Source organism: Molothrus aeneus, chromosome 7 (genome assembly GCF_037042795.1).
Source record: "Molothrus aeneus isolate 106 chromosome 7, BPBGC_Maene_1.0, whole genome shotgun sequence".
In the NCBI taxonomy this organism is placed as follows: domain Eukaryota; kingdom Metazoa; phylum Chordata; class Aves; order Passeriformes; family Icteridae; genus Molothrus; species Molothrus aeneus.
The window spans coordinates 3594118-3621236 of NC_089652.1; the positions used below are offsets into that span (position 1 = coordinate 3594118).

Consider the following 27119-nt stretch of genomic DNA (forward strand, 5'->3'; position numbering starts at 1 on the left):
ACAGCTCTGCCTTGATGTGCCTGGATAAAGCATGTCCTCCCCTGAGACACAGCAGCTCAAAAGGAGAGTTGATTACCTCCTAAACCAGAGGGTGTGGAAGGACTGGGGAGCACCACGTGCATGTCTAAAGCCCCAGCAGGTCAGTGGGGACTTCTGATTTGGGATGGCTGTCACATCCCATTGCTGGCATCCTCCCAAAGGCAAGCTCACGAGCATATTACAAATGATTAACATAAAAACTGGGTCAACAGCATGCCTCCATTGCATTGCTGAGTGCAGAAATGTATTTCACGCTGCATATTTAGCAGGATGGGTTCTGGTTTGTTTTCTTTCCTCCTTTCTGGTGTCATCAGCAGCGTGAAGGAGTGGAAAGATGGAGTGGGGTTTTTGCTGGGTGTAGTGATGCTGGAGGGATTGGTTGTGGGGGTTTTTTCCTAGATGATATCCGGCTGGAACTGCAGAACAACGCTGATGTTGTTGAGCAGCTGAACACTTTGGCTGTCCTGGCTGTGAACGTCTCCTCCTGCGTCTCCTTCAACCGCATCCGGCCAGTGCAGAACCTGGACGAGCTAGAAGCGGTGGCTAAGGAGCTCTTCCTGAAGAACGAGCTGTTTGCAAGTATGTGACAGTCCCAAATCCCCCTGACAGTTAAATTCTGCCTGACAGAGTGTGGGAATGCAGCATAAAATATTTGGTTTTTCACCAGCAACTGTTGTGGTCACAGCTCCCACCACGCTGCAGTTGATTTGGAGCAAGTGTGTGTGGGACCTGCACATTGAAACCTCCTTTTCATACCTCCTCTTCCCTTACACCTCCCCTGTCTCTGGTCAGCTGGTGATTTCTCTTGGTTAATTCTCAATTTGAATAAAATCCCACTGCCCCAAGGTGATCTTTGTGCAGCCATTTCCTTTCAAGCTGCTCTGGGAAAAGGTGCTTTTAATCAAGAAATGTATCACAGAATCATTCAGGTTGGAAAAGACCTTTAAGATCCTCGAGTCCAAATATGAGACAATTCAATTTATTAGAAGGTCATAAATCACTTGAGGTATTCCAGCCAAGCACCACAATGGTGTACTGGGTCTTCTAAGTCACACTTTTCACATTTGTGGGATTGGATTGTGGGATCAGACTGCAGAGAGGTGTGGAGGGAGCAGGAAATAGGAACTTATATTTGTATCATTAATACATCATAATATTTAAAGATTAGATCCACTCATAAATCCTGTGACCTGTTTGGTTTGATACTTCATAATTGAGGTGCAGATAGAAACTTCTGCTTCTCTTGGAACTTCAAACCCTGGTAATATTTGTCCTTTCCCATAGTAGCAGTTTTCTTCTCTGTTTATCCTCATTTCTATCACATGTTTTATATATGGAATAATCAGGAAAAATGTTCTGGCTAGAAAAATTTCTGTGAAGAAGCCCTGGTAAAAAAGAGGAGCTCCTACATATCTCTGTGTGCTGTCAACTCCAAAGGAAATCCTTTTCCCTTTCTTTTCCCAGGTATCATTTTCAAGCTGCCTTCAAGGCCTGGCCACTCAGTTGCTGGGGGCCTGTCCCTCCCTCCTGTGCTCAACTACACCATCAGGATGAGCAGCAGGATCACCCAAACCACCAACAGGATCCGCGAGCGCATCTGGACCGTGGGCCCGCACAACTCCACCTCCCAGAGCCAGATTTACAGCAGGGCCTTCATCTACATCCAGGACAGCATTGAAAGGGCCATCATTGAACTGCAGACTGGCAAGAAACCAGAGGAAATAGCTGTTCAGGTCCAGGCCATGCCCTACCCCTGCTACAACAAGGATATGTAAGTTTGGGTGGCTTTTGCCTTCATGTTTTGTGTCAACTCATCTTGTGTGAGTTTACCATTCCTTAATATCATACTCACATGGCATAAAAATAATTTATTTCTGTTCAGTTGGGTTTTTTTCTCAAGAAAATTCCCAAAAGAGGGAATTTTTGACTCTAAGATTGTCTGTTTAGTTTGCCTAATCTTTAGTTTTTGGTGCTCTTTTTATACCTGGATTGTGGTGGTAACTGTAGGTTTTCCAGCAGGTAAAACTCCCTGTCCCTGTTTTACTACACATAGTAGGGTTGAGAGTTGGCAGAACTTGGTTAAACATGAGTCTTGGCTTGTTCTGCAGGTGTTCACATGCAGACAATGCAGCAGAACTTAGAAAATAGATTTTTTTGGGGGGGGAAAAAAAGGGTGCCTAGGTTTATGAGCTTTACAGTGGCCAAACTGAGTGGAAAACCCACAGGGAAGGGATTTCAGTGTCCATCAGGGATCACTGGAGGATGTTCAGCAGAAGTATTGATAGATGTGAGGATCTCTGTGCCCTGACTGAGGGTCTCCCTTGGAGCAAAGGGATAGGCTGGACCTAGGAGCTTTTCCTACTGAAAAACCTCCTTGCCAACTGCGTGAACCAAAAGATTTTTTGGGAGCTATAAAATATCATTTAGGAGCCACAGCAGAGCTGTTCATCTCCTGTGTCAGCTGGCACTGAAGAGAGCTGGGCACCTATAACCCCTCCTCAGGACATGTGAGGTGCCCAGGAAGCAGGAAGGAAGCATCCAAACCCAATTCTGCAGCAAATCCTGGGTTATTGCTGAGAGAGAGTTTTGTGCAGGTGATTAACTTCCTGCTGGAAGCACTGACTCCAGTGTTCTCTGCTCCTTTTTGTTCTTGGCCTGCTGGGAAAACCACTTGCCTTTGGGTTTCCCTCTCCCCAGCCCAGGTTCAGAGGGATGTGTTTGCTCAATTATTAAAATACCTCAAGGCTTTGGATTTGCATCCAGCAGAAGTCATCACAAAATGCCTACTTATTGATTGTTATTGCACAGTTATCATCCTGGAGAGAAAAGGGGGGAGAATATGAATATATGTGTATATATATATATATATATATATATATATATATATATATATAAAGTGTGTGTGTGTATATATATATATATATATAATGTGTGTATATATATATATATAATATATATATATATTATATATATATAAATGTGTATATATATATATATAAAATGTGTGTATATATATATATATAAAATGCATATATATGTGTATATATATATATACACACACATATGCACACACATAGAGGTGTTGTGCTATGCTGAATTTTTAGGAGAGCCTTTCCTGGTTCTTTATAAATAAGACTTCATTTGCATGGAAGCATTTCTTAAAATGCTGGTTTATAGGAAATTTTCAGCTTTACAGGAAAAAAAAAGTTTGAAAACAAATGTAATGTTCATTTCTCACTGTTATTGTACAATTTTCCAGGAATAGCACTTGTTGTGGGTTTCAAACCAGGTTTAGAAATTAAGGAGGAAAACATAAGCCCTGCAGGTACAATGAAGGGGATCCCCTGCTATAAAAACTTGCTTTCCATGGCAAAAGGAGAAATTTATTTTTGGCCATTGTATTTGGGGATTTTTTTCCTTCACACATTTGGCACTGGAAGAAGGTTTTAACTAAAATGAGGAGCCAAGAAATGTGCCCTGGGTCTGCCAGTCCTGTGGGATGGTAGCACAGGCAACCTATAGGAAAGCACCCACATCCAAACTCCCAACACCAGCAAAAATATGACCTGATCATGGAATTTGGCCATGATATCTGGGAACAGAGCTGGGAATTATGTGATGTTTCCAAATGGAATGCAGCCCATCAGAGAGCCAGGAGATGCCACTGCCCATGGTGCTTCCTGCTCCTGCCAGTGGTGCTGCTGAGCAAGGAAATCCCTCTGCAACATTAAAAAAAAAATATTCTGAGCAGTCAGAAGTTTGATGAATAGAAAATCTAATGCAATGGCAAAGGAGTCTTTTTTTGGGTAATTATTAATTTTACTCCACATTTTGAAATATAAGCATGTCTTTTCCTGTGCCAGAGTATTGTTCTGAAAAATATATTCTTGTATAAAGCCTTAATCCCCAGAACATTTTGTATTCAGCTAAAGCTTGCTTTTGCCTTTTACAGGTTCTTAACCAGCGTGACCTACTCTCTTCCATTTGCTCTGATGGCTGCCTGGGTGCTGTTTATAGCTGATTTTGTTAAAACACTTGTTCAAGAGAAAGATCTGAGGCTTTATGAGGTATGGGGAAACTTTCTGGGGCGTGCAGAATTACAAACAGATTTTCCTTATTCGCAGTTAGTGTGTCTGATGTTCAATATTAAATGGAGCAAAACAAGCATTAAGGAAAATATTCCAGATACCTATTGTTTGACCTGCAGTGTGTGAATTCTGACATTATAACCAAGCTCAAAGCCATGGAAGTGCAGGGTGTTTGCCCTTCAAGTGGAGGGAATATTGCTTTGCAGTGCTGAACACAGGAAACATGGGCACCTCACAAAATTACAGGGTTTCTGAAGATTTAAAGCTCTCTAAAAATTGACTTTGAGTCATACCTACTGGGGACAAAGACATGAAAAGTGACTTATTTCCTATCCTTGAAGTTATTATACTTAATATTTCAGAAGGTGCTACATATTACATCAGCTCCTCTGAAATGAAGTTCTTCATTCAGGTTGCCTGTTGGAAAAGAAATGACATTGAGACATTGGGAATTTAGGAAATTAACTCAGGTTTTCAGTGTGATCACTGTCAACAGAGATGAATAGCAAAGAACTTTTGTCAAACTGAGCTTCAGCAAGCAACAAAAGCTTTGAGCAGATTTGTTTTTTATCCAACACCATGGAAACAAATACTGATTCACCAAAAACACTTCCAAGAAAGGACACTCTGACCTGTGATGAGATGGAAAATGAATGAACCCCGGTGTGTGCTCCCTGGCAGCCCCCTACTCTCATTTAGGCAACCATTTTCACTGTCTCTAAGGACCAGGGCATCACTAATCTTTTTAGCTGTGTAATAATCCACAAGAAAACACCAGCACATGTAGTTTCTTCTGGGTTTATCAATACAAATTTGCAGTTTTATGCAAGGGGAATTAATTATCAGCTAATATAAATGAATATTTTTTCCTTCTGACCATAGTAATTTAGCTGTTATTTTTTTGTCTTGAGGTTCTGTGAGAAAGGTCTGGTTTCAAAGATGTTTGAGAGCTTTTAGGCTTAAGCTACTGGATCAATTATTATTTTAAAAAACAACCAAAAGGCTTTAGAAAACTTACAAATCTAAGGCCAGAAGCTGCTTTGGAGCTTTTGGGCTAAGACATTTGGTCCTGGCAGGTCATGTCTGGGCTGTTCTTTTCCAACAGAGTGCTTTGCAAACCTTGGGCATTCCTGAAATGGGAGTGCATGGTTTGTCCCTGGATAGAACAAGCATGCTCTGGTTGCAGGCCCTGTCTAGAAGCTGGAAAAAGAAATAATTCTTCATTTCTCTGAAATGCCACTTGTGGTTGTTATTTTAACCTTCCTCTGTGCAGTACATGAAGATGATGGGTGTCAATGCCAGCAGCCATTTCATCGCCTGGTTCATCGAGTGCGCCATCTTCCTCCTGATTACCGTCACCTTCCTCATTGTTGTTCTGAAAGTGGGTGAGATCCTTCCCAAAACAGACACAGCACTCCTGTTCCTGTACCTGATGGACTACAGCCTGTCCATCATAGCCATGAGCTACTTCATCAGTGTTTTCTTCAACAACACCAACATCGCTGCCTTGGTGGGCAGCCTGGTCTACATCCTCACCTTCTTCCCCTTCATCGTGCTGCTCGTCATCGAGAACCACCTGAGCTTCTCTATCAAGAGCCTCCTGGTGAGTTCTGCTTCTCCATATTCCCAGACATTGTGTGGAGGCAGGGACCTCACAACATTCCAGCTCTTATTGTACCTTGTGCCTTTCTGAATTCCATCAGCGGGTGGTGACAGGCACGCTAGGAGAGTTGGCCATGGACCTTTTGAGGGACACCTGGAATTAGCTGTGTCCCTGACTGAAGGCACTCCTTGTGGAATTTTAGTGAGTTCCCACCTGCCAGCTGAATCACAGTTTGAGCTATGTATTTTCATTGCAAAGGAAAATGGGCTACTTCCACCCACTCTGAAAAACCAGGCTGTCTCAGTGAGGGGTTTGGGTAGCAGGGCTGGCTCTGCTCATTGCTGCCTCAGATCATCCTCTGGCTTCCTGTGTCTCAAATTCCTACACATGGGAGTAGATGTAAAGCCTTGTTTCTTACCAAGGGGCAGAATAGGTAGGTGTTAGGTTCCAGAAGCCAGACTCATCACCAGATTCAGGAAATGACATCTATTAATGCAAGTGGTAAAAGAATTAACCACATGGCTCCATGAGGTAATTCTCAAGCACTGCTGTATTTCAAAAGCCTAAAATAAAGCCCTTTATGAGGGAGGAAGCTGTGTCCAGGGTGTGGAAGCAAAAGAAAGTCAAGCTCCAAGGAGACATTTCAGCCTGTCACCAGGTAGCACTTCCCATCACAGGCCTGGTCCAGTGCTCCTTGTGACTGTTGGGGGAAAAAACAAACCCAACTCTCATTTTTCTGGCTATTGGAATAACCCAGTGAGGTACCTGATTGCTTGACTGACCTGACTTCTCGTTGAGACTAATTCAAATGTTTCTTGTTTTCAATTTTGTTTTTTCCCCAGAGTCTGTTGTCTCCAACTGCCTTCAGTTATGCAAGTCAATACATTGCTCGCTACGAGGCACAGGGCATAGGTGAGTTTGTGGCTGACAAAGCCAGGCTTTGAGCTCTCCTGGGGGTGGTATTTCACTGGCTGGGAGGGGTTCTGATTGTATTTCTCAATTCCTCTCTGCAGGACTGCAGTGGGACAACATGTACAAGTCCCCAATGATTGGAGACAACACTTCCTTTGGCTGGATGTGCTGGCTCATTCTGATAGACTCCTTCATTTACTTCATCCTGGGGTGGTACATAAGGAATGTTTTCCCAGGTAAGGGTGCAAAGCATTCTCTCTTTTGGAGAACAGTGAGCACAGAGCTGGCTGAGGCAGTGAGACAGTGCACACACACTGTCCCAGACCAAAGGGAGCACAACTTTGTGGATGTCTGAGCCTGTTAATGGCACTGACAGAGAGCTCAGCAAGGGAGAATTAGGGTTTCTCAGCCTGTCACTTGGCTAGGTGGGTCTCCTGAAGAAGCTGAAGCCAAGGACACAGGGAGGGTGGGACTGCAGTCTGGTGGGTGAGAGTGGAGCATGTTAGACTGCATTTGTCAGCTGAGTGATTTTGAGCTGTGTTACTTACATCATTTGGTTTCAAAAAGTAATTCCTGCCTTGGGCAAGAGCCAGTACATTTGTCTTTTGCTTTTCTTCCCCACCTAATGAAGCAGTCCACTAGCATATGGAAATCTACCCAGTGGAAAATATAAAGTTCTCCTGCCCTCCAGCTATGGAGTTACTCAGAATAACAAATTACTGAGTGCTTCCTATTGTGCCAATCAGAAAAAGTCTCTACAAAGTCCTGGTGGTGCATGAACATATCAAGAAATCTCTGTGAAGTTAATTTTTGCTATTTTGAGTGCACCCCAACAGTGGCACTCCCTGAGGAGCAGATAGCTGAATGAGACTCCTGTTCCTGCAGGTAGATATGGCATGGCTGCTCCCTGGTACTTCCCACTGCTTCCATCTTACTGGATTGAGTACAACAGCTACCTGCCCTTCTGGAATGAGAAACAAAGATGCCTGCTCTTCTCCAAGCTGATGTTAAGGAAAGAAGTCACCCTCCCCAACAAGATATGTATGTGGATACTAGAAGGGGTAGCAATAATAACTTATAGTTTGGGTAAACAAAGCCAAATTTGTAAAGGGGCACCATACTCAGAAAACAGCATTGATTGTTATTTTGAAGCACAGAAAATATTGAAAGCTGGTACTCACATGAATGGAGATCTGGCCAGCCCTTAAATTATATTTGTTCTTTCTGTTTGTTGTGAAGAGTCAAGTAGTGATTTTCACACTCATACTCACGTGTGTTGTAGTTGGGCAGTTATCTTCCATGCCTGTCTCTCTGTAGAAATACACTTTTGTCTGGGCAAGCAAATACAGGTTTCCACTTGGCAAAGGGCACGTGTTCTTTGCTTATCTCTTTAAATATTTAGCCTGTAGAATATTGAGATCACATATAAAAGCTTGCTGGTTCCACCTAACTGAAAATAACTCCATAGTTTTGCTTCATGTCCTCTAATTTTCTGTGCTTGTTTAGTATAAATAAAGTTAGGTGCTCTGAAACACCTAAATATGAGACCTTTTCAGAAGTGATTAATGCCTGTTGTCAGGAGTTATTAGAAACTTCAGAAATAAAAAGGAAAAATCCCAGAGAGTTCAAAATGATACACATCTGGTGGCATGTTCTCAATGCTCCTGGCTGAAAGGCGCCTGCCTCTGCTGTATTTTGGTTTGCTCTGAGATGAGAAAAGTAGCACAACACCTGCTGCACTGCAGTAGCTGTCCCTGACCCTTCTCTTTGTTGTCAAAGGTGCCCCCCACCCTCACGTGGAACCAGAGCCCACCGACCTCCCCTTGGGAGTCTCCCTCCATGGCATAACAAAGGTTTATGGATCCAAAGCTGCAGTGGACAACCTCAGCCTCAACTTCTATGAAGGGAATATCACTTCCCTGCTGGGACACAATGGAGCTGGGAAAACTACAACCATGTGTGTATCCTTTAAAGCAGCTCTTTTTTAGCCTGTGGGGTGTGGTTGGGTGAGCAAGAGGGCAAGTTGGGCTGTGCAGCAGTGGGAGACTAAGGAAGGTGCTTCACTAGGCCAAATCCCTCCTGTAGTTTCATCTTGGTCATGGATGACCTCAGGAGTGCCTTCATCTGTTAGAATTCTTTAGGTTCTAAAAGGTCCTTTTCTGCTTAGGAACATGCTTTTTAATCTGCTGAGATACCTGGGATACACAGCACAGCAGCTGTTCAGGTGTTTTGTTCCATGGCCTGGGGTTAGGTTGTTCTGGAACCCGTGGGGAGCTCATGCACACACCAAAGCTGAAGTGATGCTAGCAAGAAAACTTAATAAAGATACACTTCAGCTGTACAGAGTCACGTGTTGGCTGGGCTGGAATGGCAGGGGATTAATGCATTGGCCTTTCAGCCTTGCTGTTTATAAATTATTATTTGACTTGTTAGATAACAGTACTAAAACAGACCTGTAGAACTTGATTTCTCCACTGATATATATGTCCATATCTCTGAAAGGACCATGAAGCTGATAAATAGAAGCCTCAGAAGAGCCAAAATCAGTAAGACAGATGTGTGCTTCACCTCAGCTTATTATCAATTCACCTCATATTCTGTTTGCAAAATGTAGCAAAGGTGATGTGCAGAAAAGTATAAAACCTTCCTGAAACTTAGCAGAGGCTTCAAATCCTGAATAAGGTCACAAATTTCTGCCTTTAAATGATGGTTTAAAGTCCCAGGAGAGAAGAAAAACTCGGTGAAGGGTGGTCTGAGATGCATCTTCTCCCTTTAGTCCCTGCAGGACAGCACCAAAAATGAGCTGTAATGTGCAGGTAGTTATTCTGAGCAGAGGGAGTTTGACTCAGCTCCTGCTTGGTGGTGATTATTTGCTTGAAGTAGATGAAAGTGCTGCCACTGTGAGGTGTCTCATTGAGAAGTCCTCTCCCATTTCTCATGAATAATGGCAGTGAAATCAGGTCTGCATGCTCTGCTGGGATTAGTCAGATGAAAAGGTGGTTTTCAGTCTCAGCTGTGGTTACAATATGAGGGCCTGTGGGCACTCCAGGCAAACCTCAGAGAATAAGGAGTAACTGCATTCTGGGAATTCCCAGTAATTAAACTGGAAGTCAAGGGCATTCCTGAGTGTGTGGCATATGGGTCTGACCTAGGGAGAGGGAGGCTGCAGCAGGTAAAAGCCAAGGGGAGGAGTAGCCAGGGTGAGCTTGGAGCTTGGCCCTGCAATCCCACAGAGGGGAACAAGGGTGTTAATTTGCCTCTGCTCTGCCAGAGCATGGCACACAGTGGGCAGTGGTGTCTGGCTGGAAGGAGTGGGAGGGGGATACAAGAAAACCTTGGAAGTGGTGACAGCTCCAAAGCCACATGAAAAAAATTACCCATGGCTTCCTCCTTTTTCTAACTTCCCCTTTCTGTTTTTTTTTTCCTTCAGATCTATTTTGACTGGGTTGTTCCCTACATCATCAGGCACAATCTTTGTGTATGGCAAAGACATCAGGACTGACCAGGAGGTGATCAGGAAGAACATGGGGGTGTGCATGCAGCACAACGTGCTCTTCAACTACCTCACCACCAAGGAGCACCTGCTGCTCTATGGCTACATCAAAGTCCCTCACTGCAGCAAACAAGAGCTCTACCAAGAAGTGAAGAGGTATAAAAGTAGCAGGGGGTGGGAGAAGGGAGAGAGGACTGTCAAAATAGTTGTGTGGTGGTGCCACTGCCCCTGCAAAGCTCAAAATCATGGATTGGAGGTCGTGCTGCAGCTCCAGCTTAGGGTTCAAATGGTGCCTTGCTCTGACTAGAGGAATATATTGATACCTGTGCTGTAAGAAAACCATATCTCTTCTCAGGGGATTTACAGGCTGCTGCGGCAATTATTTGGAGATGAATTTATAGGCCTAAGGGGCTACTCCTTGCTGCTTTACAGTTTGCCCTGGGAAGAGATTTAATCAACCAGTCAGAAAGATGATGTTGGCTTTATTGGTTCTGCAGAGAAATGAAGCAGCCAGAACATCCCAGGGAGTTTGGATCTTGGTGTCTCAGTTGATGGGGTTGAGCCTTTAACCTTGACTTGTCAGATGAAAACTTTGAAAACATCTTCAGAAATGTTTTAAATGAAAATCCCAATGACTGAGCTGTGGGGTGACTCTACAATGTGACCACTCAGCAGAGCGGTCCATACTTGAGCAGGTTTTCATTTCCAGTTACAGTTTTTTCAGGTATTTTCAGATTCCCTGCTTGAAGGACAACTTTTGGGGGTTGTTTTCCCTCTGTTTTGCAGGACTTTGAAGGAGACTGGGCTGTACAGCCATCGTCACAAGCTGGCTGGCACCTTGTCAGGGGGGATGAAGAGGAAGTTATCCATAGCCATTGCTCTCCTGGGGGGATCCAGGGTGGTGATTCTGGATGAACCAACCACGGGCGTGGATCCGTGCTCCCGGAGGAGCATTTGGGAAATCATCTCCAAGAATAAGAAAGGTACTGTGATGAGAGGAGATGTTGCCCTCCAAAGAGGGACAAAGGTGATGTGTGTCACTTTACAAAGATGGTACCAGTGGATTTGAATTGTGGGTTTTGGAGGCCAGAGAGAGAAAAAAATTTGGGAGACTGGAATTTTGCAGTTCTGGAGGGTGCATCCTGGTTGGTTTCTGTAAATTCAGTGTCATTTAAAAAATAACTTCCCCATAGAACACAGCTTATGATACTGTAAAATTTGTCTCTCTTGTTTCCTTTCATCCAATTTCACTAATAATTACCCAAAAAATGCAGTTGATTTTCACCTGATACTCCGTGTTCCCTCATCCAGTGAGGCTTTCAGCTGTCTCACTGTTGAGATAAGGGCAGATCTGATCAGAATGTGATAAAATTGCTATAAACATTCATTGTGTTGGTTCAACAATGTGGACTTACTTGCCATGGGCTGATCCAGAGCAAGGGGAGGCTCTGGAACCCCTGCCACTATATTGATGATACCATTGTGTAGGGAAACACAGAAATTTTTGAGGAAGAAAAGAAAATAACCCAAATCCTTCTAAAATCCAGCTTTGCCATAAAACCAGGTGTCCATTCTGTGGTGACTGTGTTTTCCAGGCAGAACCATCATTCTCTCCACACATCACCTGGATGAAGCAGAAGTGCTGAGCGATCGGATCGCCTTCCTAGAGCATGGAGGGCTCAAATGTTGTGGCTCACCTTTCTACCTGAAGGAAACCTTTGGGGATGGCTACCACCTGACCCTCACCAAAAAGAAGGTTTGTGTCTGAGCTGGTCCTAGAGCTCCTGGCAGCTCTGTCTCCAAGGGAGTCATCAGGGATGCATGGGCAGGAGCTGAGTGATCTCCATGGCCTTGGGAAAACAGCAATGTCAGTGCTCTGCTTTGGTGAAAAAGAACAGGGTCTCCTTGAAGGTTAAAGGCAAGGGTGCAGAATGTGAGGAATAAAGCAGATGGAAAGAGCCCATCCATAGTCTCTGGCCTGGGGCAAAGTGTTCTGCTTGCAAGGAGCGGGGAATTCTGCTCTTGCTAGCATTTATTACAGTGCTGTTGGTAGCCCCAGCACACACAGGTACCATGAGAGACCAGCCCCTCTTCCAGACTGCTGGCACTGGAGACAGAGCAAATCAAAAAAGACCCTTGAGCAAGCCCCATTTTTCATGGGAAAAAGAGTGAGTTTGGGCTGGCAGCCATGTTCAGCTCTGTTGTACTACAAACTCTAGCACTGCAAAGTAGTTGATTCAGCCCAACCTGGTGAGGTTATGGATGGACCAAGATGTGAGACTGTCACACATCCCTTTTTCAAAGGCCAGAAACCCACTTTCATCTGCTTTTGATATTTATTCTGACATGTTGGATAGCTGGACTGAGATCACTGACCAGTTATGCTGTGGGACAGGATTTGGGCTACATCCTGCAGGAGGAAGGTTGACCTTGCAGCCTTCTCAGTGACCCCAGAGTGTTTTCCTCCTTTTTCAGAACATGATAGAGGAATGTGACACCGCAGCAGTGACCTCCTTGATCCAGTCCTATCTCCCAGAGGCTTATCTCAAGGAGGATATTGGTGGAGAGCTGGTGTATGTGCTTCCCCCCTTCAAGTCCACAGTGTCAGGGGCCTACCAGGCCCTTCTCAGAGCCCTGGACACCAGCTTGAATGATCTCCACCTGGGCTGCTATGGGATTTCCAACACAACTGTGGAAGAGGTATGAGCTCAGGAGCTGCTGGATTTGCTGGAATGTCATGGAGATTCATTTCACAGCACTGTGTGGCTCTGCTCTCTGGGCATGTTGGGAATTCCATGAGGGTTTCAGGCAGGGAGGAAGGGGTTACACTGAGGTACACATGAGTGTGTAGGTGCATCTATAAATCTATACATATACTAATACACTGTCTCACCTGGCTGTGACAGCCTTTTGATGTTTTCCCCAAAAAATGAGGCACTGGAGTTTGACTGAGGAGAGAGTAACACAGGCACCTTTCTGCCCATGGGAAATCTCTGGTCAAATAAACACATTTAATTGCATCAGAAATAAAAAGTAAATGATGAGCAGTGATGACCCATGTCTTGCAGAAGGGAAGGAGGGAGATTGTTATCTTCCTGCTCAGAATTCCTTGCTTTCTTTTAAGATGTTTTCCTAAGGCAGCAAGAATCAGTTGTACATCATGTCCCATGTGCCATGACTGCACACTGCCAGCATGGAGGCAGTGGGATTGTCAGGAGCTAGAGGGTGAATAATCCAGGGAAACCACTTTGAGTTTCCACTGCTGCAGCAGAACAGAGCCAGGAACTGACAAGGAGTTGTCAACAATTTTCTATGGAAAAAAAAGTTAATTTCTCTCACTGAGCACAAAGGGAATAGAAAGAGGATTATTGTACATAACTGCTGCACCAACTACAGCTACAAAGCAGGAGAGTGGATTCTGGTAATTGTTTTGGTAAATGGAGTCATTTGGACAAATTTTCCTTCATATTTTCTTGCTCTATAGGTGTTCCTCAATCTGACAAAAGAGCTGGTGAAGGACCAGCAAGAAGATGCTGTGCTGCCCCATCAGCTGCCTGGAGTCAGTGGTCACACTGGTGGTGACGAAATGTCTGTGAGCACAGACACCTTCACAGAAAGAGATGGTACTCAATCACCTACAGGGTTTATTCCAGATTTACTGCAGATGCAAACACTGACAGATGGACTGATTTGAGCTCCCTGTCCTCTTTCTTTGTTGAAAACCACATTTCACTCAGCCAGGAATCACAAAACTTATAAATCACTGGAAATACAGCACTCATCAGTCCTTTAGATCCCCTGCTTTGGAATAGTCTGAATCACAGAGTAAATTACTAAAGGGGTTTTGTTTGCATCTGCCTTCCTTTAAATTGATCCAGGTTTTAATCTAATCAATACAGCATGTGGGTGAAAGAGTAAATGTGTACCTCTGAAAGTAATTGTTGTAATAGATGCAGAGGATTATTTCCTTATAACTAGTAGAATTGGAAAGAAACTTAGTGGAAATCCTTTAGTCTGTTGGAAAAGCAGCACAGCTCTGAGCTGGGTCCTCCTTGCTGCTTTTTGCTGGGACCCACACATTGCAGTTTGGTAAAGGAGCCCACGGGAGCAGACAGTGGGGTAAATTCAGAAGAGACCCAAACTACAGCACTATCCCTGGGTGTCTGAGACCTCCTAAAGGTGGCCCAACCCAAAAATGAGACATACCCGGCTGCAAGGCTTTCTTGGGTTAGAAACACTGTTTTGTACTTATAAATACACTATTTATAGTCAGGAAGGCATCCAAGGGACAACACAGAGGTATTTTTGTCCTTCTCAAAGCTGACCTGCACTGCAAATGTTACTGTAAACAGTCACTCATGTAGAAAAGTGTTTTGTTTCACCCTTAAAAAAGGCTAAGAAGGATTTGCTTCATGGTGTATTATACAGGTTAATATTTCATAAAGAAGAATAGCTGGCACAGGATTTGGCTCTGCTTTTAGTATGCCACAAAACCTGTCCATAAAAGAGGCCCAGTGGCTTGTCCTTGTTTTCTTATTTCAGGTCTAATTCTATTACTTATTTTTCTGAGGACCTGCTTTTTAAACGATGAAAAATTTCAACTTGCAAATCTAAAAGAAAAATATGTTTCCTCTGTAAGCTGCAGCTGGGTAGGTAGGATGTAGATAACCTATCTCACCTGGAACCCTGTGTTCCTCTTGCAAGGTCTCACACTGAAGGTCACTACATGTACACATTTCACATTTAACAAAATACTGGTGTTACATGAGTTTATGACTGGAATCCTGTCCCACACCTGATCCTGTGTTTGCTCCACCTTGGTAGTTTGGATTTGCCATCTGTAAAACTGTGCAAGAAGCTAAATACCCTCCCAGAGTGCCCTACCCAATCACTTCCCTGCATTGCACAAATGCAGAGCCATGACCCAGTGCCATCCTTTGTGCCCAGACCAGCTCCTGATCAGGTCCCACCTACCCATCACTTCCCTGCATTTCACAAATGCAGAGCCATGACCCAGTGCCATCCTTTGTGCCCAGACCAGCTCCTGATCAGGTCCCATCTACCCATCACTTCCTTCCCTGCGTTTCACAAATGCAGAGCCATGACCCAGTGCCATCCTTTGTGCCCAGACCAGCTCCTGATCAGGTCCCACCTACCCATCACTTCCCTGCATTTCACAAATGCAGAGCCATGACCCAGTGCCATCCTTTGTGCCCAGACCAGCTGCTGATCAGGTCCCATCTACCCATCACTTCCTTCCCTGCATTGCACAAATGCAGAGCCATGACCCAGTGCCATCCTTTGTGCCCAGACCAGCTGCTGATCAGGTCCCACCTACCCATCACTTCCCTGCATTTCACAAATGCAGAGCCGTGACCCAGTGCCATCCTTTGTGCCCAGACCAGCTGCTGATCAGGTCCAAGAGCCTGCGGGGTTTGCCGCTGCTGCTGAAGAGAACCTCAGCGCTGTTCATCAAGAGGTTCCACCACACCCGGCGGGACGTGCGCGGCTTCATCGCCCAGGTCATCCTCCCCGTGCTCTTTGTGATGGCTGCCATGGGCCTGGGGACACTGAGGACCAAGGAGACCGAGTACCCTGAGCTGCCTCTGTCCCCCTCCCTGTATGGCACAGCTGACCAGGCGGACTTCTTTGGGTGAGTGCTGCTCCTTGGGGCCCAGTGATGCCTTGTGAAGGCTGACCTGGAACAGAGGCCAGACAGAGTTAAAGAATAAAGGAGGGATTTATTAAAAGGCCTCAATGGATCCACCTTGGGCAGCACAAGAGCCCAGCCAGGGCTGTACCCAAGATGGATCCCAAATGGTCACAAAATAGATGACCAGTCACGGGGTCTCTCACTTTTATAAGTTCTGGTCCATTTGCATATTGGAGTCAAATTACAGCTCCAGCCCATGAAGGCCCATCCTTCTGGTTTTTCTCTCTTTATTCCATATCGTTTATGCTCTTGGGCCTGAGATTTGGATCATTTGTCCTTGGTCCCCAGCTAGGAAAGGAATTGTTTTGTCTCCCTACTCTGTGAAGAGAGCTTACTATCCCTTAATATAAAGCTCAGTACTACACACTAAAGCAGCACAGAATCTGAAAAATATAAAAGCTAAAACCAGAGGCATCAGTTCAGAATGAGCTCTTCAGGGTTAGTTCTGAGCACAGCCAGTGTCCAGCACATAGGACACGTGGTTATGTTGTGCAGACAACACAGAGAAACCCTGTTCCCAAGGGATCTCTGAGGACATGGCTTGGCTCAGACCAGAAAGCTTCAGAAAAACAACCTGTCAATTGGATTTAACTATGAAATGTCTGAGGAATGTTCTTGGTGTTTCCCATTGGAGTCTTTCAGCCCCATAGCAGCCACAGAGTTTTTCTTAATGTATCCATATATGCTCCTCCTCCAGTGTGAAATGAGGTACCCACATCAGTTGCCTCCAACATTGCAATTCTGGGATCAAATTCTATCCCTCTTGTGAGCATTCCCCTCCTCTCTATTAGCACAGGATGTTCTTTCCTGGTCAGGCCCTGCTGGTCCAAGGCCCACAGACAATTGGAAGAGCATGTGCTTTTCCAGGGTTGTTGGGATGCCACCACTGAATGATTTCATTCTCCTTAAAAATCCTGTTACCAAAACAACTATAATTGGTATCATTTGGTTTTCATGCTGTGAACCTCCTTCCTTCTCAGCTCTAAGTCAGAATTACAGAATTTAGCTCTAAAGCCATCTGCTCTAGGTGTTCTTCCCAGGATTCCTCACACCTTTCCACTTCAGTCCTGCTAGATGGGGGAATGAGTCAGAATTGCATGTCTGAAACCTCTGTTCCTAATTTCTCTGCTTCTCCTTTTGGATTGTTGCTGGAGAGCTGGGGCAGAACCAAGGACAATCTTCTTGAATGGTCTGAACCAAGTGGATGTCACAGATGAGAGACCTGATTGATCCAGGGCTGCAAGCAGTGCCTGGAAATTGCAGTAGATTTTTTTTTTTTCCCATAAAGAGAAATTTGATTGTCCAAAAGTATCTTGCTTGGATCTAGAGGCAGCAAATCCCTGGAGTGGCTGAGGTGATGAGGGCTCCTTTTAAACCTGTGTGACTGTCCTCACGTACCGCATGTCCTTCAGCTCTACTTCCACAAATACTCAATTATTCAACATCTTAAATCCTGTTTCATTCAAACACACTTTTTACTCTGGTAGTGGAAATTCTTTGAACCTTCTCCTGTTTTCTGTTTTTCTTTGTTAATTCTTAGGAATTTTAACGAAACCACAGCTGCCTTAGTTTCTTCGATGCTGGCTTTCCCTGGGACGGATAACACGTGCATGAACGAAAGCAATTCGTAAGTACTTCTTGGGGTTTTTTTCCACTTAAACTCCAAACCTGCAAGAGAATTGGCATGACACTATTAGCCATTAGACCTTAATAACCATCTTTGATCATGGGCAGAATTCTCATGCATCGGACTCCTGCATTATTAGGAGTGATAGGGAAGCAGCTTTGGTGGTGGCAGGATGCCAGGAGGAAAATGAGCAATTCTCCTCTCTGGGAAGTGGTCCTTGCCGCCCCAATAATTCCAATTATAACATGAGCCCACACAGCAAGTCCTCAGCACAGTGTTTGGTACCTCTATCTAGAAGCTGTGCCATGAGGGCTGGTTTGTTTCGGGCTTTGCAGATAAATTCTCAGGATGGTAAAGTCCTGAGCAGATTTGAATGCTCGTGTAGGCAAATATTTACCCTGAGTGTTTGCAGTGACTGCCCAGGCAATACAGCCCATCACAGGAGTGCCCAGGGATTGCCACAACAATAGCCCTTATTTCTGGGCAGGTTTCAGATGCTTTTGGCCTCTGAGTGCCAATTCCTTGCACTGTCTACTGTAGGAATGAAGTGGTGCCTGGATTCCATCTGATAGCTGAGCGAATCCAGGCACAGGGAGCAGCAGGGAGGGCTCTCTGCCAAGGGGCACAGGAGGCAGCAGCAGGCTGGGGATTCCCTGAACCACCCAGAGCTGACAAGAAGCTCTGCTTTTCTGCTGGAGCTGCCCAACTGCCAGCCTTGGTGTCATTAAACATGACAGCAATTAGCTTCGTTTGCACACCTGAGCCCAGAGAGCCTCAGAGGAAAATGTGTTCCTTTTCAGGCAGTGTTTAACAGAGGACATGCTTGGCCAGTGGATTACCAGTGGAAACCAGAGAACTAAATATTCTGCCTGCAACTGTACAGATGGCATCCAGGTAACTTGGATAAACCCAAAAGTGAGGGGGCTTGGGGGATAATTGGGGGCCTTGTTTGCTGGGAGTGGTTTTTTGGGCTGGCGTGATGCTAAGGGAGACTCAGCCTTCCGAGTCCTCCTGTCTCTCTTTGGCCTTGTTGAACTTGCCAAAAAACCACTGTTTGCACCAGTAAGAGACAGCATCCTCAGAATATTCACATCCTAACATCCCTGCTTTGCTCCTCGTGGTGGGAAAAGGTTTAATGGTGGTTTTGAGTGTTGTGTGATTGTCCCTTTTGACAGAGGGGAGCATGTGTTCAAGAGGAAGACTTCATCTTATACAAACACTCTCAGTATATAAAATCACAGCTATTTTTGCTGCTTGCTCTTCAGAATTTAACTTTATGCAAAGTCTAGATCTGCTCCTTGTTCTAAAAATTAATTATTAATAATAATAATTTGCATTACAGTGGTACCTACAGAGCCAGATATGGGCACTGCTGGGATTTGCCTGCACATGGGGAAAAAAGCAGATCCTAGCCCAAGGATGTTACAATTTTACAGTTTAGTTTGGGGTTGAGCTCTCCTCCTTCCAGTGCTGCTCACCAGTCCTCAGCTTTTTGCCATAGCAAATAAACTCATGGCACCATGTGACGCCTTTTAACATAAAGGATGTACTTAGCTGAATGTTTCTAGTCATTCTTTAAAATGCAGCTATTTGGTGCAGTTTTCTGGACATACACCTAATTTCACATCATTAAAAGTATTGGCATAATTTCTCCAGCAAGTTGGGAAAATGTTCAAAGCTGATTCTCACCTCTAGCAGGCACAGGCAGGTGTTCCTCAGCATGGAGGAAGCTATTTTGTGTATTCAGATGAACAGATGCACAATGGGGGAGTCCAGGGCTTTTGTTATGGATGAGCTGAAGGAAGAAGCCAACATGCTGTCTGGGAGGGCACTTCAACCTCATGAAACACTGATGTGACTTTGGCCCTCAGCATGTTAAATTATATATTCAGGACTAATTCAAGGTTTCTCTGAAGCCCAGGAAAACATTTCCAGTGACTGACAGTAAAGCAGAAATGTAGAATGTAGCTGCTGAGAAATGGAAGTTGAGAGTTTGAGGCCACCACAGAGTTTTCTGCTCTGTGAGTTGTTTTGCCCTCTGCAGTTGTCTGTGCAGTCACTCTGCTAAGTGGGATCAGCCTTAATTCAGCCAAAATCTTCCTCCATAGCATGAAGCACATTTCAAGGTCTCACTGATGCCAGGAGAACTGAAGGGTAGATTGAAGCAGAGGTTGTTTTTCAGCACCTCCCTGAATGTGTTGGGGACAGTGTGCAGGGATATGTGCTGTGTGTTCCTGCACCCTGGCTTGGGAAGGAGCAGCCTCTGCAGGAATGCTGCCATGGCAGGCTCTCAGTCTTGTCCTAATGTGGTGATTTTTAGTTAAAACACAAACACTAAAGTTTTTCTTTGTCTCCCCTCAGACTTGTCCACAGACAAACTACACTCCCCCTCACAGGAGGACCTTCTCCACAAGGACCCTTTACAACGTGACAGGGCACAATGTGGAGAGCTACATCCTGGCAACCACCAAAGATTTCCTGCAGAAAAGGTACAAACCCCTCCCTCTGTGCTGAAAGGCACTGGGAGCAAGGCAGGACATCCCACATCCCCTCTGCATGAAGTGGTGGCAGGGCAGTGGGGGTTTAGAGTCTGCTGAAAGGAGCTGAAGTGTCCTGCAATCATGGATAAAATAAAAAAAAAAAGAAAAAAAAGAAAAAAAAAGAAAAAATAAAATAAAAAAGATAAAAAATAAAATAAAAAAGCTAAAGGCTCGTGCAAGTGCTGTGCTTGACACAGCAGATCATAGCCTGGGGATAACGTGTCAATCAGCTGGCATGTTGGGGCTGCATCTGCAGACAAGCCTTTGTATGAATCAAATCTTTAAAAAGAGGAAAATCTGACACAGTCTGTCATGAAGTAAACCCTGGGGAGAGATTTTCCTCCAGATTTGACTCTCTGAAGAGTCTCATTGAGAGCTTCACTTGGAGGAGTGCATCCATTCCAGTGAGAGCAGAGTCTGAGCATTTCCTTGTGCTGTGGGGTGTGTCTGAGCTCTCTGCCAGGCAGCTGCACAGCAGGGCTTGGGGCAGAGGTCACCTGCCACTAAAGCTGGCAAGAAATGTGTCCATCTGCCACTGATAAACTGAGCTGCTCATCTCCTGGGTCAGAAGCAGCATCTCAGCCCAGAGTGGCAGGCACACAGCTCAGGAGTCCACTGGGCTCCAGGATCTGCCTCAAAGGGAGCCTTTCAGCAGCTTTGTGACAAGGTTGCCAAGCTTCTGGGGGCGCTTTCCCCCAAAGAAAGGCTCCCAGGGGAGAGCTGGCTTGGCTCCACACTGGGATAAGTTGGCATGGCCCATCCAAGGCAATCAGAGCTTTGGGATGAGGGCAGCAATGCATTTCCCTCTGGTTTTCTTTCAGGTATGGTGGCTGGAGCTTTGGGCTGCCTTTGACACCAGATCTGCAGTTTGACATCAAGCCAGTGCCCCCCAACAGAACACTGACTAAGGTAACCAACCTCCACCTGCTCATCCTGGCATGGGAAGTGTGGGACTCAGGAGAAGGAACGTCAAGTTCATGGATATTCCAAAAAAAAAAGGCAAAACCCTCTGAAATCTGCAGCTTGACATGACAAAGATGACTTGCAGTTCATTTTCTTTCCTCTCCCCATTCTTCTAGATTGGTCTCACTTCTCTTGCTAGCAGAGGCAATTTTTCTACTGTCATAATTTTATTATACAGAGGTGAAAAGCTCAATTAGTAACACTTTTATCTCATGAGGGGATGTATGTACCATAACAAGGGCTGGCTGGTACATTCTGATATGCCCATTTCTCTGGTTCAGCTCAGTGAAAATGTTGTAAAGCACCAGGGCTAAAATATGAGGTGGTTTGCACAAGTGAAACAGGACAAACCAACATGTTGTCAGTAATAACTCCCAAACTGTTTCAATTTCTCAATTGTGTGCAGGTGTGGTACAATCCTGAGGGTTATCACAGCCTCCCAGCCTATCTCAACAGCTTGAACAACTTCATTCTTCGAGCCAACTTGCCAAAAAATGAGACTTCCAGATATGGTAAGTGTCCCTTTACAGGAGCAGATAACTTCTCCCCTTTGGAGGGATATCCTGCTTCTGCTGAAATCAATGATAACACTTACCTTGACTTCAGTGAGGCCTTTTCTTTATTCACTGTTCTGCAATTCCTTCCAAAACAGAATTCAAGAGCATGAATAAATCACAAAGTTCATTTGTCTTAGAGGCTCAGGGGAGCTGGACAGGGAGCCCCAGCTCCTACATAAAACACTTCATCTGAGACATGGCAGTGGTTGCTGATTGATTTATTGCCTCTCATGTGCCACTGCAAGGGCTCTCTCTGATAGGTGCCCATCAGTTATGCAGAGAAAAGCTCCTCTAGGTCATCTCCAGGGATGGGTTAGACAGGGAAATTTGAATATGTCACCCTTGTGTTGAGAGCAGCCCAGGGTGTGTGGGCATCTGAGGGAGAGATTAAAGGAGAAACAGAATTTTCAGCTGTGTTGTTCCTATGACACCTGACATACACAGATCCATTTGGGGTCCTTGTAGCTTCTCCTCCACACCACACTGCAGCCACCCAAATTCCTGCTGGTAAACCAGGGCACCTTGCCTTTCCCTTTGCAATTTAGCCCCTTTCAATGTGCAGTGTGGGCACAAACCTGTCTGCAGGTGTGTCTGCCTCCACAGGGTGCAGAGACAAGAGAGAGATTTATCTTGAAAAATCTTGCCCAGAGGTGTTTGGGCTCTGCTCTGCCAAGAGCAGCAATTGTGTGCAGAAACACCCTCCTGACTGACTTTCTTGGAGCAGCAGTGCCCTTCCAGCCACGTCCTGGCCAGGCCTAGCCCTGCTCACCTCAGAGGGCTGCTGTCCCTGCTGACACAGGGACAGGTGGCAGTGTCTCTTGGCTCACAGGACATGTCTGAATTGAGCTGTAATGGATCCAGGCACCTGGCCTGAAGCTTTGAGTGTGACACCCTAAATTCCAGCAGCAGCAGATGCTGATCACAAGTGGCCCCCAGTGCTTCCCAGTGAGACTGGGACTCCCTCCCAGCCAGGCTCAGCTCACAGGGAGTGACACCAGAGCCTTGTCCTGGCTGTCCCCTGTGGGGTTTGCAGTGTGCCCTCAGCTCACACATGACAGAGCTGCCAGAGAGGAGACCCCAGCCAGGCACTTCCAGCAGCAGCAACATCCCAGAGCAGCTGAATTATTGAGCAGTGAAGCTCCTTGTTCAGCCTCTCTATTCCCAACACATGCTGTGTTGGGAAAGAGCAAAGAGCAAAGGCAGGAAGCTCTTGTGAACAGCCAGAAAGTTTCACAGGGAAAGTTTTCTACCAGCAAAATAGCAATTCTCAGTTCTTTCAGGGGGAAAGAATAGCAGCAGGTATTTTTTTTTCCATCTATCCTGCTGCTTAGGTGTTTTTGGAAAGAAATGCTTAGTAGTAAATGACCAGACAGACAATTCTGTGCTTCCCACTCATCACCCAAGCCAGAGAAGGGGAGAAATAAAATGAGTGGATGAGGCTGGTTCCCCTGAGGTGGAGTAAATCCAGTCTGAGACACAGCTGAAGGCACGTTCTGTGGGGTATGCTCCTGGCAGCTCAATGGAGTTGTTGTTGTGACAAATAAATGATGGTTTAAGAGCCATTGAAATGGCCAGATAAAAGTGTGTTGTCACTTCAGCAGTCAGGAAGAGGTGCCAGTCCTGCTTTAGAGGTTTGACTTAGACTGGGTATATTTAAAAAAAATACATAAAAAGCTTTTTACCCTGTCACTAAGCAAGTCATAATAGCTTTTGACTTCTGTATATTGTGCTTTCTCTTCTCTCAATCCCAGCTAACAAAAAAGGAGGAAGCATTGAAATGGAAATTTTGACTTCTAGCCTAAGCTGCAGTAAAGGAAAATGGCTTTATAGTGAAGTATTAACAGATTAGACAGACAATATCTTTCTTTCTCTCTCTCCCTTTTGGAGAAGGGAAACATTTCCTGGCTGTTTGTATGGCTTTATCAGCAGTCCAGGATTTTAATCCCATTTCTCTCATTGATGACAAGACTGAGGTTTGGGCAGGATTTTTTATTTTTTCCTCCAAAATTAATTTCTAATTAAATCCTCCCTTTCAAATTCATTTGCTCAGTATGGCATTTGGTCAGCTAAACCCTCAGGCTCCTCCCTTCTGGTCCCCCCTGTCAGTGTGCCCATTCTTAGGGAAAATGACCAAGGATAATTCTTCATCACATCATTCCTAAGGTCTGCCACCTGGCTGTGAGGAGTTTAAATTCCACAGGTGGCGTGGTATAGAAAATCTCTGAATTTTAGAGCAGCTGGAAGTCCCCCAGCACTCCCTGAGGCATTTTCTTAGGTGTCAAAATATGAGTTGAGAGCCTCATTTTTAGGCACATAAACATGGGAGCCTTTCTTAGGCTCTGGAGTCTTAGGGACTGGGCTGCCATCCTGGTGGGGCCAAGGCAGAGACCTGCACTGGAGGCTGGGACTGGCCCACCAGAGCCCCTCCATGCTCTGCCTTTTGCTTTTGTAGGCACAAAATGCCTCCAGACATGGCAGAAGCACTGTGATGAACAATGCTAGTGGCTTCTGGGCTAGGAGAAGGAGTGCTGAAACCTCATCTGAAGATACCTGCACATAAGCAGAAAATTTCTCAGTTGAAGTTTGGGCCTGATACAAACCCATTTTAAAACATCATAGGGACTTATCAGTGTGATAATTAAATTTTTGCTAGTGACTTTGATCAAAACACTCTTTATTTTATTCTTTTTCCTAGCTTTTTAAGACAGAACAGTTCAGAATTAACTCAGTGCCACACTGGGGGCAAAAGTAGCTTACCTGGGTTTCTGCTCTCACCTCCAGAGATCCCATATGGAGAAACACATCTATCACAGGCAGGTAGCAGTTGTAGAGGAGGGCAGCAGGGAAGGACTTGTTGCTGGTGATAAAAGAACAAATGGAACAAGGTGGGATCAGCAGACAGCAGCTCTGAAGCAGAACACATCCATCAGTTTGGAAGGTGGCAGTGCTGAGGGGTCTGAGCTGGAATGCACAGCCCCACAGTGCCTGATTTGAGTGTGGGGAGGGAATGGGGCTGGCAGCCACACAGCTGGAGGAACAGGCCCAGGGTTTGAATTTCAGATCTGCTCTGCAGCCAAGTGAAATCCTAGGAAAAAGGAGGAGGCTCAAAATCCTGCCCAAGATCACACAGAGATGACAGAGCAGAAACACTTTTGATCTGCTTTTCTTCTCTTTTCTCTCAGTTTTCTATATTGTTATCAATAGCAGGAGCTGGTGAAGGAAGCTTTAATTTGGACACATTTTCAATTTCTTTTTTTCTTTTTTTCCTCCCATAGGTATTTTCCTATCAGCTCACCCATATCCTGGAGGACAGAGTCAAGAACAAGTAATGTAAGAAGATTCATTTGGCTGCTGCCTGAAATTTTTTAGCTTTAAAAGGAGCAAACCAGCTTATTGCAAACCATAAACCAGCCTAAATTACTGGATATCCTTCTCTAAGTGATGAAACTGTTCTCACTTGTGTTCATTCCCCCTATTCATGAATAGTGTCCTACTTGCCACCAGAGCTGGGGATTCCTGTGGGGGTTTTTTTGCAGGATCTCATGGAGATCTGGAAGTCACAGCTACAGCCTCACACTTTTGTGTGTTTGGGCATATAAATTAATAATAATAATAATAATAATAATGGCATTATTTTCCTTCTGGCCCTTCCACTCCAGCACTCCAGTTCAGTCCTGTGAGTCCCTTTTGCTGGAAATCATTGCCATCAGCACAGGGAGCAAAGAAAGGAGGAAATTCTCCTCTGTGAGGGTGGTGAGTGAGGCCATCCCTGGAAGTCTCCAAGGCCAAGTTGGACAGGCTTAGAGCAGCCTGGGGTAGTGGAACGTGTCCCTGCCCATGGCAGGGGGTGGAATGGGATAAGCTTTGAGGTCCCTTCCAGCCCCAAACCATTCCAGGATTATAAAAGATCTGTCCCAGAATCAGGACCTTATTCCTTCTGAGCCTCAACAGTGAGGGGAATCTGCCACTTTCACTCACCAAATTCATCTTTCTCTCCTTTTTTTCCTAGGCTCAACAGCTTACTGGACATCATAGTGTCCATGTCTGTTTTGGTGGGCTACTCCATCACCACAGCAAGCTTTGTGCTCTACATGGTCAAGGAGCACCAAACCAAAGCCAAGCAGCTGCAGCACATTTCAGGCATTGGGATGACAACCTACTGGGTGACCAACTTGGTTTATGATCTGGTAAATAATTCACATTCCTAAATGCACCAGGGGGAGCATTACACACCATGGGGGGAAAAAAAGTTCTTTATTTAAAGTTCTTCTTATTGCTACCAAGAGTGTTGTGTAGTAATTGTTCTCCAAGGCACCGGGGAGGATTAAATGTGAGCTGCAGCACTGGAGTCTGCCAAGCAAGACCTGCTCTCTGGAGTGTGTGTAAAACACCCAGCACATTTATATGGGAGCAGCAGGGAGCAGGCTGCAGCCTGATTTCCATCCCAGCACCCAGCTGCTGCTCTGACAGCTTGCAGGGCTGGATCTGCTGTCACTCAGGCTCCACACATCTGGGGTGAGGCTTTGGGGCTCGAGGCTACAGCCACTGCAGCCACTCTGGGATCCTACAGCAGCAGGCATCCCTCAGCTGACACAGCCCTGCTGGGCAAAACCCCACCTCTGGCTGGAATCCTGTCTGTGTTATAAAGTTTTTAAGCCAGGAAAAGCTACAAATGCAGCCTTGCAGGACCTGAGCAGTTCTTTTTCACAGTGCTGCGTGGATGTGCCTTGCTGAGCTCCCAGCACTATTCCCTGGCATAGGTGTGCCCTTGTTCCTCCTGAAGTTGTTTCCTCCTGGTGCAGAGGGTTCATGGCACTGTTGGAAAACATTGCTGGGCCAAGGGGAAAAATGTTTGGAGTGTCTGTAGGCTGAAGTGCTTTGTGTGTTCTGCATTCCCTGTGGTGCAGGTGTCAGACCCTCACACAGGGAATGGGCAGTGCAGCCAAGCTCAGCTGCTGAGCCTGGGCACTGCCAGCTGGGCTGCAGTGGTGACCAGCTCCACTTATCCAACACATTGCTGCTGCTGCAGATCTGCAAGTGCCAAAAATCCCAGTGATTCCATTGCTGCCCAAAACAGGAAATCCTCAAGGGCATTTGGGTGATTGACCCTCTTTGGTGCAGGGAGAACCAACAGCTGGAATCCCAAGGGGAATGTGAGCCACAAGTGCCTGCCTGGAGGGGCTGATGAGTGCAGGCAGCAGCACAGGATGCCCTGCCCTGCAGGAGGAATGGAAGGGATCCCAAAGCAGCAGCACAGGATGCCCTGCCCTGCAGGAGGAATGGAAGGGATCCCAAAGCAGCAGCACAGGATGCCCTGCCCTGCAGGAGGAATGGAAGGGATCCCAAAGCAGCAGCACAGGATGCCCTGCCCTGCAGGAGGAATGGGAGGGATCCCAAAGCAGCAGCACAGGATGCCCTGCCCTGCAGGAGGAATGGATGGGGTCCCAAAGCAGCAGCACAGGATCCCCTGCCCTTGCCCTGCAGGAGGAATGGAAGGGGTCCCAAAGCAGCAGCACAGGATGCCCTGCCCTGCAGGAGGAATGGAAGGGGTCCCAAAGCAGCAGCACAAGGATGCCCTGCCCTG

The 27119-nt window shown here is 45.7% G+C and overlaps 1 protein-coding gene across 1 annotated transcript in view; it reads left to right on the top strand.

Annotated features, from left to right (window-relative positions):
- The window catches only part of ABCA12 (ATP binding cassette subfamily A member 12), a 79537-nt gene that overhangs the window by 40910 nt on the left and 11508 nt on the right, over positions 1-27119 (top strand). Inside the window, exons 22-42 of the mRNA XM_066553296.1 lie at positions 439-618; positions 1504-1810; positions 3992-4106; positions 5401-5730; positions 6573-6642; positions 6744-6878; positions 7528-7683; positions 8422-8599; positions 10073-10291; positions 10922-11118; positions 11731-11891; positions 12611-12835; positions 13620-13758; positions 15536-15788; positions 17389-17475; positions 18276-18369; positions 19837-19964; positions 20837-20924; positions 21385-21490; positions 24811-24865; positions 25545-25722. Coding sequence (XP_066409393.1) covers positions 439-618; positions 1504-1810; positions 3992-4106; positions 5401-5730; positions 6573-6642; positions 6744-6878; positions 7528-7683; positions 8422-8599; positions 10073-10291; positions 10922-11118; positions 11731-11891; positions 12611-12835; positions 13620-13758; positions 15536-15788; positions 17389-17475; positions 18276-18369; positions 19837-19964; positions 20837-20924; positions 21385-21490; positions 24811-24865; positions 25545-25722 — 3401 coding nt within the window. The remainder of the gene's footprint in view (positions 1-438; positions 619-1503; positions 1811-3991; positions 4107-5400; positions 5731-6572; positions 6643-6743; positions 6879-7527; positions 7684-8421; positions 8600-10072; positions 10292-10921; positions 11119-11730; positions 11892-12610; positions 12836-13619; positions 13759-15535; positions 15789-17388; positions 17476-18275; positions 18370-19836; positions 19965-20836; positions 20925-21384; positions 21491-24810; positions 24866-25544; positions 25723-27119) is intronic.